A 14,830-nucleotide genomic window follows, 5' to 3' on the forward strand; every position below is an offset into this window, starting at 1 on the left:
TTAAATATTTAATTGTACATTCAGATGTTATTATATATTAATAATTTGAGGTTATTTATAAGAATTCATAAACTTAAATCCAAAATCAACCTCGGAATAAGTAGAATGATGTCAATATTTCAGAATGTAAAATAAATGCAAATGAAAGTCACATCAATTCAGAAATATTTCTTTTTGCGGCCATAAAAAATAAAAAAGTGAGGAGATACTAAAAAAGGAAAAGTGAGGCAAAACGCTAAAAACCCAAGTACATAACTCACACCTAAATTACTGTATTGGACATAATACCCCTTTATAGTTAAAGCAATAATGTCTCAGTGGATAGGACCATCCAGAAAACTAACTTCAGTGCATGAATTTGAATGCTGCCTAATTTGCTTTTTGCAACTTTCCATTAATTACGTGAAGGAAGAAAAAGTAAATATAGTGGGGTAGTAAATAAAAACTTATTTTACATTTTGAACCACGTAATTATTATTGTTAATTTTTAATTATCAAATGTGGGCAGTCATTCCTGTAGAAATTTTTTTTGAAAAGAGCCTGTATTGTACTTGTTCTGGAAAAATTAAAAGAAAAAACGAAAAGAAACCAAAAAAAAAAAAAAATATTGCAGACACTATTTGCAAGATGGGAAAGTAGAGTCCCAGAGATTTTGTAACTCAAAAAAAAAAAAAAAAATTGGAACCAAACTAACCCATTAAAAAAAAAAAAAAAGAACCAAACTAGGCTTCACGCACGTATGCATTCGTGCGTGAAAGGAACGCAGGTACTTTTACGGCTTGACCTTCCACGCACGTAACTGGCGTGAAACCCCTGCCTAAAACCCCCGAACCCAACTCATGCATTCTCTTCTCTTTCATTTCCTCCATCTTTACCCTTTCAACACACTTTTGCACTTCCAAAAACATGTCTCAAAATTTTGAAACTTCAATGTTTGCTATACAACCCGATATTTGTGAATACGATTATTACATCGTAAACTAAAAACATCAAAGACCCAAGATAATCGAGGTCGCCGTTTTAGCGTTTGTAAAGTGCCGAAGTAAGTGTTTTTACATTTTTTAGTATTTTTTCACGTTATCCATATATTTTACTTTAAAAAAATGATTTTCTTGTAATGTTTATAGGATATAGGCGGTTGCAAACACTTTCGGTGGGAAGATAGCATTCACGTGTGGCGGCGAAGTTTAAGAATTCACTTTTGGATAGAGATACCGCAACTTCACGTATTTCTAGAGATACCGCTAAGTTGGACTCGCAATTTAAGCTTGTGGAAGCTGAAGAAAAAGTTGAACGTTTGGAGGTGTTGCTCACCGATTCCGAAAAAAATGAATTTTGGAAAGGCTAAACTTAGAGAGCTCAACACGAGAAAATAGCTTTGAAAGAAAAACTTAAATTGTGGAAGATTATTTGTGCTATCTTGTTGTTGTTCATTATTTATATGTATTTTGTTTATTAAGTTAGATATTTCTATGGATTATGTTTTTTATTAGTTGTATCTTTTCCCCTATAATGTAATCCGCACCCTTTATGTACTAATTTATTTGTGTTTCTTTGTGAAATTGTCAATTAATAATAGACTTTAACAATAAACTTTGAAGAATTAAAAACACGCCAAACTAATTCAAATTTATGACTTCATCATAAAATAAAAATACAAATTAACAGCCTTAGTCCGAAACTTGAATTACCCATAATCTAAGACAGTGAGCCTAAATAGACCCTATCAGAATAGAAGTCCTCAATATCGTCCTCCGAACGATATTGGCGGTCTTTTATCACACATCTTTTTTCGGAGATGTTAGTTCTCTACCGATTGATGATGCTTGTTCTTGGTACCCAACTTTAGCATGTAAAATCTACAACGTCTTACCAAAGATTCTCCGTTGTTTTCTTTTCTAATCCTTTGTACGGCCATCTCGCAAAGTTCCGGACCTACTCGAGGCATGGTTATTGAGTACCTTGTGGGATTGGAGTGTTGAGATTTTCAAGTCACGAACAAGACGTTCGATTCGTTAATGATCGATGTGACCATTCTTGCGTAAACCGCAATAATATTCTCGCGGATCCGAATATTTGACCTTTGCGAAATCATCATTACGCTCTGTAAGAAGGTGCGGATTTAGCTCGTCTAGTTTGAAATCACCGGTATCACTTGAAAAACTACTATGATTTGAAGTCTCATCATCACTGTTATTTGGTTCTTTTGGAAGGAGTAAAGACTAAGCTGAGTTTCTACTACAAGACATTGAATATGTTGTAGTCTAATAATAAAAGAAAGGGCTACTTATATAGTTGCAAACCACCAAGTACCCTCGGGGTCGGGGGTGGGGGGTGTAACACCTCATACTCTCATACTAAACCATATCGGTAACATCCCGTAAGTTCGAGTTAGGTCATAATGGTTAATATTGATATTATAATGACATGTTAGTTATATGAATCCCTTCGGGATGATTTCGGGCAATAGATAGTCGTTTTGAAGTCAAACCAAAAAGTGAAATCCTTAAATCTGTCTAAATCTGAGACAATCTTCATTCATTGCCAGTTTTTGAGAATGTGCATTAGTAATTTGAGAAAACTTCCTTCTTGAAAGTTGTATATAATTGAAATACATTTCCAACAATATATTGCGGAGATCAAACGGACATCCGTACAAAGAGTTATGGCCATTTTACTGAAGGTGGAAGAGCTGAATCTTCATTCATGGCCAGTTTTCGAGAATGTTCGTTAGTAATTTGAGAAAACTTCCTTCTTTAAAGTTATATAATTGAAATACCTTTCCGACGGTATATTGTGGAGATCAAATGGACATCAGGTACAAAGAGTTATAGCCATTTTCTTGAAGGATGGCGAGCCCGAATCTTCCTTAGAAATTTCACCCACGATGTCGCCCGGAGTATTGGGCGTACTTTCAAGTACGGGCCGTACATCCTAGTAGGGGTGGGCGTTCGGTTCTTCGGTTCGGTTTTCTCATACTTCGGTTTGGCTATTTCGGGTTCGGTTTTTGAAGGTGGACACCAAACACCGAACCAAACTAGTTCGGTTCGGTTCTTTCGGTTTCGGTTTTTTGAAGTTTGGTTCGGTCGGTTTCGGTTTTTTCAATTCGGTGTTTTCAATTCGAGCTTTCAGGCATTCAAGACGATTTCGACGGCACCACGGTTCGACGTACGCAACGCCGTAGCGGCTAAGCTGATTCGAAGCGGCAACCTGGTTAATTGACCCGGCGGCGCTAACGCAGTTGCCAGCGACGCCAGGTTCGGCCACCGGTCAGACGGCAACATTAAGAAGCAAAGGCAAGCCCTCATTCATTGAATCGCATAGCCAAGAAGAACAAGAAGAATAAAGGTGGCAACGGCCAGCAAGAAGACTACGCCGCAGCGTGGAAATCCCAAGAAACTACACGGAATCATAAAGAAGACGAAGAAGCGCTAGCGGCAAGAAGATACCAAGAAGATAATGACGGCACAGAAGCAATAAGCGCTGAATTCATGCTTACCTGACATCTTAGCCTGATTTAGCGACAGCAAGAAAGATATTTCTGTCCAACAACACTTATCCGAATGCTCAAAACCAAGGTAACCTTGACAACAAACAACGTACAAAACAAAAACAAGCAACACAAACAACATAACGATAAAATGAGCAAGCAAAAACGGCCGAACGGCCAAACAACATAAATGTCCTAAATTTTAGCTCCAAATACAAAACATAAGTTGTAACACTAAGTGTTAAATCCATCGTCTCACATAATAATCATAATTAAGTCCGAAATTCACCAAATTCAAAACATAAGCTTAAAGTTGAAGGTGAATCCGCCTATCTTCAAGACATCTCTCAATATGCTTCATTAAGCTAGATGTGTCATTTGCTCTATGACAATTAAGTATCGCACCGCATGTTAAGCACCTACCTTTACGCCTTTCTTCATTGTCTTGAACCATCACAAAATGTTCCCAAACTTGTGAGCGAGCTCTAGAAGGCATGATTGAACTTGAAAATAACAAAAAATAGATAAAACCAAAAGTTAGAATATAACTTTCAAGATAAAAGAACAAAACTACAAAATAAAGTATTGAACTTACCACTAGTAACAAAGAAGCAAATTGCAATCATACATCAACAATGCAAGGATCTCTTCCACTATTTGCCATGTCTAAAGATAATTTAATCAAATATGTCATACAACATAAAAAAGTATATTTTTTTTTCACTAAAACACATAAAAAAATACAAAATCTTACCAAGTTCAAGTTCCTCAAGATGATCCAAACTTTCTTCCACACTAACGAGATTTAGTCTCTTTACTAAGCCAATCTTGAACACAAATAAGAGATTGCACACATTTAGGAGTCAACGAACTTCTAAACGAATCAAGTACACGACCACCGGTACTAAATGCACATTTCGATGCCACACTAGAAATCGGAATAGCCAACACATCACGAGCCAACTCTGAAAGAACAGGAAATCTAGGAGCATTAACTTTCCACCAACCTAAGATACTAAACTCAACGGCGGTTTCACTTTCATCTATTGGCTCTTGTTCTTCACCAATGTATTTATCCAACTCGGATTTAGCACACCCACTTCCGAATCTTCCTTTTGTTTCTTCAAGTGAAGCTTAGTTCTCAAAGCATTTGATTTCACACTTGAAGAGGACCGAACTAGAAGTTACATCAGATGTATCATGAGATGAAGTAGATACAGAAGGAGACAATTGATGATGAGATGCTCTTGAATAATTTTTTAGATACTCTCCAAACAAAGATTTCATATAATCGTACACTCCTTCGCTTACTTTCTTTCCAACTTCCTCCCCAAATAGCTCTTCAAGTGCAAAGCTAACATACACAAATTTATTGCGAGGATCTAATACGGAAGAAATAAAAATCATTTTGTTCATCTTTTCAGGATCACCCCAATACTTCCTAAACTTCTCTCTCATCCGCTCAGCCATGTTACTCAAACTAAGATCTTCACTTGCTACACACGCTTTCAAATATGCATCAAGCTCACATATATCCTCAAAATGAACATTAGAAGTAACATAATGTGAACCTGAAGCTTTTACGGTGAGCTCGTAAAATCTTTCAAGAAACTTTATCACATTCCTTACATTCACCCAATCATCACATTCAAGCGTACCTGCGACACTTCCATCTTCACAAACATGAGTAGCAAGATAAGCTTTAAAATTCTCATCAAAAAAATCAAACCTATCAAATGCCTTCTCGAAATTTTGTGCCGTGTTCAACATCGCGTAGGTGGAATTCCACCTAGTAGGCACATCTAGAATTAATGTTTTAGCACATCCCACCTTTTGAACTTCACAACATTTCTTAAAACTTCTTGTTCTTGCCGAAGATCCTCTAACATACCTTACCATTTGCCACAACACGTTTAACGAAGCATCAATTTCCTTCAAACCTTCTTGCACAATTAGATTAAGTATGTGAGCCATACACCTCACGTGAAGATGCTTACCATCCATTATATTAGTTCCCCACATATTTATTTGTTTAGACAATTCTCTACCGTAACATCGTTTGAAGAACCATTATCAACGGTAATAGTAAATACCTTGTCCAAGTTCCAATGAAGCGTGCAATTACTAATAGCCTCTCCTATGTGCTCGCCTTATGACTAGTGACGGGCAAAAATTTAGTATTCTTTTATGCAACTTCCAATCTTTATCAATAAAGTGGCAGATCAAACACATATAATTAATTTTTTGCAATGATGTCCATGTGTCTGTGGTAAGACAAACTTTTGAATGTGCTTCTCTAAAAGACTTCTTCAAATTTTGTCTCAGTTCATCGTACAGTTCATAACAATCCCTTGTTATTGTTCTACGGGAAGGAATTTGAAACAGAGGTTGGGCTAGGCTCATAAACTTCTTGAAGCCTTCCTTTTCTACAAAGCTAAATGGTAGTTCATCAATAATTATCATCTCAACTAAAGCCCTCCTAATTAATTGTTGATCAAATTCCCAATGCTCCTCTATCTCATTCTTATCCTTAGATGGAAAATGTATTTTTTTTCTGAGTGGGAGGTTTAATAAGGGATTTATATGCGTTGCACCTCCCTAAATGTTGTCTCAATCCCGTTGTCCCATTTACAGTTGCAGCAGCAAGATCTTTTTTACAATACTTACACTTCGCTCTATCAATTCCCTGTACAACAATCTTCTCAAAATGACCCCAAACAATGAGATCTAGATTGCATTTCTTTTCTTTTCTTTGTTACCTCGGGTGTCAAGTGAGTTATCATTGCTATCGATATCATCGTATGAGGTATGCTACCAGTTGAATCGGCAACACTTAATTTAGTTTCATCCGCCATCTACGAAAATTAAAGAGAAAATATAAGGCATTGTAGGCCAAAGACATTAAAAACCAAACAACAAAAAATAACAAAGACAACCACCAGCCACCATGTATGATAAAAGTCTTTTCATTTTTCCATATACATAGAGATCTCAAACAACTACCCATTTATTTACAACAAATTCACAACCACCACATATCATGTTACAACAATCAAAATAGTAGCAAGAAACTCACATCAACAAGATAGTAACACAAAGCAGTGAAACACCATAAATTCACCATAGACGACATAACAAGCAAAACAAAAGATACCAAAAATAACCATAAATTCACAACTAAAAGAGCAAAATAATAACGAGAAGTGAGAGAGACTAAGGATTATTTGCCAAGAAGTGAAAGAACAAATAAAATCGATTAGGAGAAGTGTGAGAGAGAGAATTCGGCCCGAGAAGGAGAGAGAGAAATACGTACCTTGGAACTTGGAATAGAAGACAAGCAGACGCCGCCGGAACTTGGAAGAGAAGCCGGCGGCTCGCCGCCACCGAGAGACAGAGACAAGGAGAGAGAGAAGTAAAATTAGGCATTTTTAAAAGAGAAGAGAAGTCGTCTGTTTCAGTGTTTTGTACTTTTGTTTGCTCCGTTTCTTATCTTTTGCTGTGAAGTGTGTGTGAATTGTGAAATACAAAAGAAAGAACAAAGATTGAAGGGGCTTGGGCCTTGGGTTAATGGGTTTTATTTATTTTGGGCCGAATTTATTTAATGGGCATGGGCTGAACTATTTAATATTTTTGGGCTGTACATAAAATTTTGGTTTAAACCGAAAACCCGAAAACCCGAAAAATCGAACCCCAAACCCCGAACATCGAATCGAATCCCGAAATTTCTGAAAATTGAAACCGAACCCGAATCGAAAACCCGAAAAACCGAACACCGAAAAACCGAATTAATTCGGTTCGGTCCGGTTTTTCGGTTTTCGGTATTTATGCCCAGCCCTACATCCTAGGACGTACATTGCCCGTTTTTGGCAGAAAACTCGTTTAGAATGGGTATGGTCTTATTTTGTTCCCATTTTTCATTCTCCCAAACCCTAAGGACGAAATTCTTCTCTCCCAAATTCAAGATACTCTAAGGTAAGCCATTCTAAGTCATTCCAAGTTAATTCTAACATGTACTCATGATTACTAATAAAGAATGCATCATTCCTAACCTAGGGTTTTCAAGAAAACCCACATAAAAATCAAGATTCTAGCTTTTGGAGTTCTTCTTCAAAATTCAAGTCTTTAATTCAAGTTTTGAAGCGATTAAGGTATGTAGAACTTCTATCCACGTGTGAGAATCTCTACGTTCTTCCCCACGCTCCGTTTCTTGATATCCATGAAGTTCAAATCCTAGGGTATTAAACCCAACATATTGGTAGCCCGTATTTATGTATTTATGAACATGAATTTTGTATCTATATTCGTTATTGTATTCCTAATATTCCATTACGGTTATTGGGAACCCTAGCTTAATCCATGAATTATGAATTCTTCCTCATGTGTTCTCATTATGTTTATATGAAGCTTCATGATTTTATCTAGCAAGTTACAAGCATGTTTTTAAGATAATTATATAAATATTTATTATTATTATTATTATTATTATTATTATTATTATTATTATTATTATTCATGAATCAAGAACATGTTTGCAAGACTATGACAAGTATCTCATGAAACCATGATCTCACAAGCTATCATGATAATTCACATATTTTGGGATTGCTTAGTTAACCGAGAAGGCTCAGTAAAGCCTGAAACTACGTAGCCACCGTAGGATAAGGGTTGTCAGCAAGGAGGCAACACCTTCATTATGTAGTTTGATCCCTACATGCTTATTATTATTATTTAAATCTCATATCCCTGGCAAGGTGTGAGTGTTCTGCTGGTAGGACGCAAGTACCAGATCATGTTGTCGGTTATACTATAGCATTCCCCACGTTACAAGCGTGTTATATATACATGTATTTCCATTGGTTTCTTCGTTTTCAAACTTTACTCATGCTCATATTCGAGTTATATTCGGTTTCGTTCATGTCCTATACCTATATTGTGCCATATTCTTCATTTCGGTAGGTTTTACATACTAGTACTATTCACCATGTACTAACGTTCCTTTTTGCTCGGGGGCACATCACCGCGGTGCGAGATACCGATTTTCGGAGCATACACACGCGCGAAAAGAGGATCACCTCGGTTATCGGCTTATTGGTGAGCCCCACTTCTCTCGGGGTTCAACATGGAGTCCGCACTAGTATTCAATTTATGGTAGTTCGGGGCCACGTCCGACGATTAGTATTCGACATGTTTTAGAGGTTTCATAGACAGGTGTTAGTACACGGAGTCAATTGTGCTTTTATGTTTGCAAACTATTACGTTTTCATGACATGTCATGCTATGAGATTACTTCAAGACTTTGTTCCGCAATTATGTTTTCATGATTCATTTAAATTGCAGCATATATATTATGTTGTTTTGATGCCCATGTTGACAAGCAAGTCATGAGATTGCTCGGACACATGCAAGTAAGGCTCGAGTGCCGTGTTGCGCCCAGGCCATGGTTCAGGGCGTGACAGGAGGGGGGGGGGGGTCTTTATGACCCTACCTACTTACTTTATTATAAGAAAATGAAGGTTAATCTTCATCGGACATTTCACAGTCCGAATCTCACTTGGATCTAAATCTTGTGCTACCATGTATACCATATTCTACCGTATGGTAACGTATTTGCATCCGATTGTTTCTTCGCGAAAACGATGAAGAGCAAAATTAAACTCTTGTGGAGTTTCGCGAGGCATTGACATAGCACGTTTTTTTGGGCGTTTAAGCCCTATTAAAGCTAACTTTTGCTCCAGTGCTTCAGCCTCCCTAACACGCCAATTCCACTCCTCTCTCATTGTTTTATTGTATTTTTGATTGAATCTTTTGTTAGGGTTATTTGAGTAATGAAAATTATCATCATCTAGTTCTCATGTCCTACCCATTGCTTCAAATATTTTTTGGGGTAAAACATGTAATAGAATCAAGATTACCAAATTGGTTGTAGAATGTCATGATAACTCGTTTTAAAGTGAATACTAGTTGTTTGTCAATCATGTTATATATAGTACTGCAATTTTTCACCGTTTATTTGAATTTAATTCATATTACGCAATGTTCTTGTGCGCAATAGAACATGATTTGACAACACATCATGCATGCCAATTTCAGCTTTTTTATGACACGTAACAGACCGATTTGACAATACAATGCTACATTTTTGACCGTTTATTTGAATTTTATTCATATTACGCAATGTTCTTGTGCGCAATAGAACATGATTTGACAGCACATCATGCATGTCAATTTCAGCTTTTTTATGACACGTAAATAACCGATTTGACAACACAATGCCGCATTTTTTACTGTTTATTTGAATTAATTCATATTACGCAATGTTCTTGTGCGCAATAGAACATGTATGAATTTATGACACGTAACGGACATGATTTGACAACACATCATGCATGCCAATTTCAGCTTTTTTATGACACGTAATGGACCGATTTGACAATACAATGCTGCATTTTTGACCGTTTATTTAAATTTTATTCATATTACGCAATATTCTTGTGTGCAATAGAACATGATTTGACAACACGTCATGCATGCCAATTTCAGTTTTTTTATGACACGTAACGGACCGATTTGACAATACAATGCTGCATTTTTTATCGTTTATTTGAATTTTATTCATATTACGCAATGTTCTTGTGCGCAATAGAACATGATTTGATAACACATCATGCATGCCAATTTCAGCATTGTATTCATAGAACTCAATATGAATCTATTTAAGAAGAATGTTGGACGAGGTAAAAACTCATCCATTTCATAAGTTTAAGTCTCTTAAGTCATTCAAAAAAACCTCTCTTAAGTCCTACAAAAAATGGCTTAAGATACTCCACCAGTTAAGGTTTCAATACATTGGGATGGTATTATCCTTGATGACAATAGTACAGTTCGTTACAATAAAAGACCAAACGTTCATGTTAAATGTCCACTTGAAATGTCTTATGAATCACTAGTCACTTACATATATGAAAAAATGAAGGTTAGTATAGATGAGTATGAAATCTCTATAACAGGCAGATATCCACAATCAGTTTCCAATGGTATAGTGCTTTATGGTAGGCATTATATCAACGATGATGATTCTTTTGAGGGATTATTTGAATGCGCCAGAAGAATTAAAACATTTAGTCGCCCTTAATGTTCTTGAGATGTATGTTGAAAAGATACCCCAAGAGGTCCCGCAAGAACAGCCCAGTCAAGCTAACACGTATGGAGATTTTAGTTCTTACGAGGGTATTTTGAGTGGCCAGGTGCCGCTGGAAAATCTTACCCAACAATTAAATCAAACTTGGTAAATATGCATTCTTATATTATTATTTTGTGCAGTAGCACGTGTTTATTGTATGTATTGGTAAATAACCATTTTTAAATCTTTGTAGGGGTTATAGACCTGATACGAGTAATATTGGGCAATCATCTCAATTTAGTGGAGCAACTAATTATTATCAGAACTTTCGAGGTTCGGGGAGCGATTATTATCAAAACTCGCGGTGGTACCATTATTATGTGGATGAAAGGCGATCCTCGGTTTGGTGGAGTTGATCATTCTCCACACCATGCTCATTATCAATATGTGTAGGTTCATCACCTTGATGTTAAATAATTAATTAATATATATATATATATATATATATATATAAAATTTGGAATTTAGCATATGCTTTTTATTGTGTAGGAGGATGCCTTTCTTAAATGGCGCTGATTGTCCAAGTTATGTGGATACATCAGAGAGTGATGACGATGAACCAACTAATAATGCAGAGGTAACCGATGATGAAGATAGTGAAGGGGATGAAGAAGATACGCATTTTAGTCCCCAGAGGCAACCAGAACTAACTCACCACCACGCACCACCTCCGATGGCGGAAAACCCAATTCCTGATAGCCCAATTCAGTGGCATTCTAACTATATTCCATATCTTGACAGTCTCTAAGGTCGTGAGGATGCATTCGTCTTCACAAGAGATGATGATCAAAGTCGCCAAAAAACGTGGATTGAACCAAAAAACCCCATGATTGATGAATGCGTCCTTGCAAAGGGAATGCAATTCACATAAAAAAAGATGTTACAACGGCTGTTAGAATGTATTGTATAAAGGATATGAGGGAGTTTAAGGTTGATGACTCAAACAAATCGGTATGGAGGTGATTTGTAAGCGACATACTCGTTGTCGGTGGTTGCTTCGGGGAATTGCTAAGCTCGACGGTGGTCCGTGAGAAATCACAAAATTCCACCTAAGCACACTTGTGATATGGGACAAAGTCGAAGCGGATCATTTTAATCTAGATATAAACATGATTGCTCATGTGTGTTACTTAAACACATTGAGAAAACTTCCAAGGTAACTTATCTGACCGTTTACATTATATATCTTATAGCAATTAAAATATCATTGCTAAATATTGTTTGTTTAAACTTATGTAGGATGCCTATCAAAACTTGTATTAGCATGGTCCACTCAAAATATGGTAAAATCATAAGCAAGAGAAAGAGATTTCTCGGGCGTAAACGTGCTTTTGAGACGATCTTTGGAACTTGGGAATCCTCTTTTCAGGCGTTTCCGGGGTATATGGCGGCTCTAAAACATGCTAATCCTGGCATTGTTGTACAGTGGCGGCTTTTAGAAGGCAGAATTTTTGACTTCGTCTTTTGGGCATTCAAACCAAGTATTGATGGTTTTGCTCGCTGCTAGGAATGTGATATCGATAGATGGGACGCATGTATATGGCCGATATGACATTAAGCTCCTAATTACGGTAAGTATGGATGCCAATGGGTCAATATTCCCTCTTTGCTTTCGCAATTCGCAACGAGTGCAACGAGACATGGAGGATGTTCTTGACTCATCTACAAACTCGTATTATTAAGGGTCGTCGGGGCATATGTGTCTGTCGGATGGTCATAAAGACATATTGCACAATATGCGTACTGCGGAAGGGTGGTAGCCTCCACGTGCTTACCATCGATATTGTTTAAGGCAACAAAGGCTAATTTGCAAACAAAGTTTGGAAATGGCACCGTAAACAAATTGATGTGGGACGATGCGGCAAGATCAACAAAGAAAATGGGCTGCAAAAATGGATCCTGGCTAAGGGAAGTGAGTGAAGAGGCATATGTTTGGTTGATGAAATTAGAAGTTGAAAAATGGACGCTTTTCTTCGATGGAGGAAGAAGATGGGGCATGCTCATAACGAACGACTCTGAGTCTTTCAATAGACTCCTCAAATCTCTCGAGGACTACTGTCACCGCAATTGTAAGACTAACTTTCGGGCGGTGGGTCGTGGAGCGATTTGCGGATGGGGCAAGGCGAGGAGAGCTATATTAGTCGACGAGAGAACATGGATGCCAAAGCCCTACAAAAGGATGGAGCACCACGAAGAAGAAAGGGTCACCAAATGACCGAGTATGACGTCGTTCAACGAGTGTATGAAGTTAGAACATGTTATTGCGACGGCAGAGGAGGAAACAAACATATCGTTACTGAGCGTACAAAATCATGCACTTGTGGTAAGTGGCAAACGTACCACATACCATGTTCTCATGCAGTCAAGTGCTTTGAGAGAATGGCCAGAAATGTAACTAATTATGTGGCGGAGGAATATAAGGTCGTAAAATACCTTAAAGCATATGAAAGCCACTTCCGTCCCCTTGGTGATCAAGCTTATTGGCCAGCCGCGCCGTTTTCTATGATTGCGAACAAGAACCATATCCGTAAATTGGGAAAAAATAAGCTAACCCGTTATCACAATCAAATGGATGTTAGCGAAAAGACTTACTCTCTCGAAAGTGCTCGACATGTAAGCAATTTGGGCATGATAAGCGTTCGTGTGGGCAAAACTCGTGGTGGCGACATCCGGAAGTAGAAGAGTGTCTAGAACTTAATTTTTTTTTTAAGTATATTGTAATTTAATGATGTATTTCGTTGCTAATGAAATGAAATATTTTTCAATTATTGTGAACCTCTCGTATTGGAATTATTTTTAAATATTATATTTATTTTTGTACATTCAAAAGGTGCCGATTACGCAATACAATAACAAAATAAAAAAGACATAAAAGAAAAAAACCTAATACAAAGCAGAGTAATTTTTTCTTTTCTATATTTCTTGAACCAAAAAATACTTTCATAGCTTTGGGAGTAAAACAAAAGAGATTAATCAAAACCCTATAAAATATGACACTTAAACCTAAATATAACAAGTTTTCAATCGTACTTCGAAGCACTTTACAATCCCTAAAACGCCGATCCAAATGTATATGTATACTTGATGTAATGAGCTGATATTATTGTACACTAAAAAAAATATGAAGTTCTATATAAAATATTTATATTCAAAAAAATATGAAGTTCTATATAAAATATTTATATTCCGGTGTTTTGAAACGTGACTAATCTTCGGTCAAAGTATGAAAAAAACCTTAATTTTGAGTTTGAATTCCCATGAATAAAGGTTGGGGTTGGGGGTTTTAGGTACGGGTTTCACACACAGATTCTGTGCGTGAAAGGACCAAAGTGTAAATGTACACTTTGGCCCTTTCACGCGAGGTAATCTGTGCGTGAAGCCTAGTTTGGTTCTTTTTTTTTTTATGGGTTAGTTTGGTTCCAAATTTTTTTTTTGGGTTACAAAAGTGCGGGTCTGGGAAAGTAGGCGTGGGACAAACGTTTCAAATATTACGATAGCATTTTAATTGAAGTACGTGAGAAATTGAAAATACTCAATTATTTCTAGTAAATAAAATAAGAACATGGAGTTATTAGACAAGCTTTCTAATACGGATTTTGACATTAATTGTGGGCTGATTTTAATTTTGAAGGGTGATATTTTTTTAGGTCCTCTAATGGAGAGGTATAATCCTCAAAAGACTTCGGGAACTTTGGTAGGTTCGATAACTTTCGTTGTCCCAGCCCGGCGAATCGCATCTCTGCATGTTTCTTTCTTCCTAATGAGTCGTTTTATTCTTTGAAAGACATGCATTATGTTTGATTTGAAGGGCATGATTTTTAGTATGTCTCCTAACAGAACCCAACCAGTCCAACTAGTTAGTGAACAGTTCTTTTGGAAGGAAGCAAGTCGGGCCCTATGAGCGGGTATCTCCTCCACGCAAGCACTATTGTTCTAAACGGAGAAGCGAAAGATTCTAGAGTATTCTAGTTGGTGATTGTATTTTATTTGCATATTCATATACTTGTCCCAGATTGCGTCATTATTTAACTTTGTCCTTGTTAAAGAAATTTTCGCAAAAGTAATATCGGCGCTACACACTTAGAGGAATAAAAAAATATGCTTTCACTAGTCATGATGGGAGGATCATAACGTTAAATATAATAATATTGTCTTTTCTA

General features: G+C 36.8%; 1 protein-coding gene and 1 long non-coding RNA gene across 2 annotated transcripts; one reads left to right on the forward strand and one right to left on the reverse strand.

Annotated features, from left to right (window-relative positions):
- Positions 1-3,940: 3,940 nt before the first annotated feature.
- LOC132062605 (uncharacterized) lies at positions 3,941-4,289 on the reverse strand. The gene is made up of 3 exons (XR_009416216.1): positions 4,245-4,289; positions 4,086-4,156; positions 3,941-3,993 (listed from the first exon to the last, which is right to left on the reverse strand). It is a non-coding gene; the product is annotated as an uncharacterized LOC132062605 (long non-coding RNA).
- A 7,490-nt stretch (positions 4,290-11,779) lies between these two features.
- Positions 11,780-12,177, forward strand: LOC132062031 (uncharacterized). The gene is made up of 2 exons (XM_059454688.1): positions 11,780-11,826; positions 11,910-12,177. The coding sequence occupies exons 1-2, from the start codon at positions 11,780-11,782 to the stop codon at positions 12,175-12,177; spliced, it is 315 nt and encodes a 104-aa protein (XP_059310671.1).
- Positions 12,178-14,830: the final 2,653 nt, after the last annotated feature.

This window comes from Lycium ferocissimum, chromosome 7 (assembly GCF_029784015.1).
Source record: "Lycium ferocissimum isolate CSIRO_LF1 chromosome 7, AGI_CSIRO_Lferr_CH_V1, whole genome shotgun sequence".
Taxonomy (NCBI): Eukaryota; Viridiplantae; Streptophyta; class Magnoliopsida; order Solanales; family Solanaceae; genus Lycium; species Lycium ferocissimum.

Bases quoted from the DNA above. Each gene is read 5' to 3' on its own strand.
- LOC132062031 (XM_059454688.1), top strand. From the start codon at position 11,780: ATGATTGCTCATGTGTGTTACTTAAACACATTGAGAAAACTTCCAAG. The intron at 11,827-11,909 runs GTAACTTATCTG...AAACTTATGTAG, and splicing joins ACATTGAGAAAACTTCCAAG to GATGCCTATCAAAACTTGTA.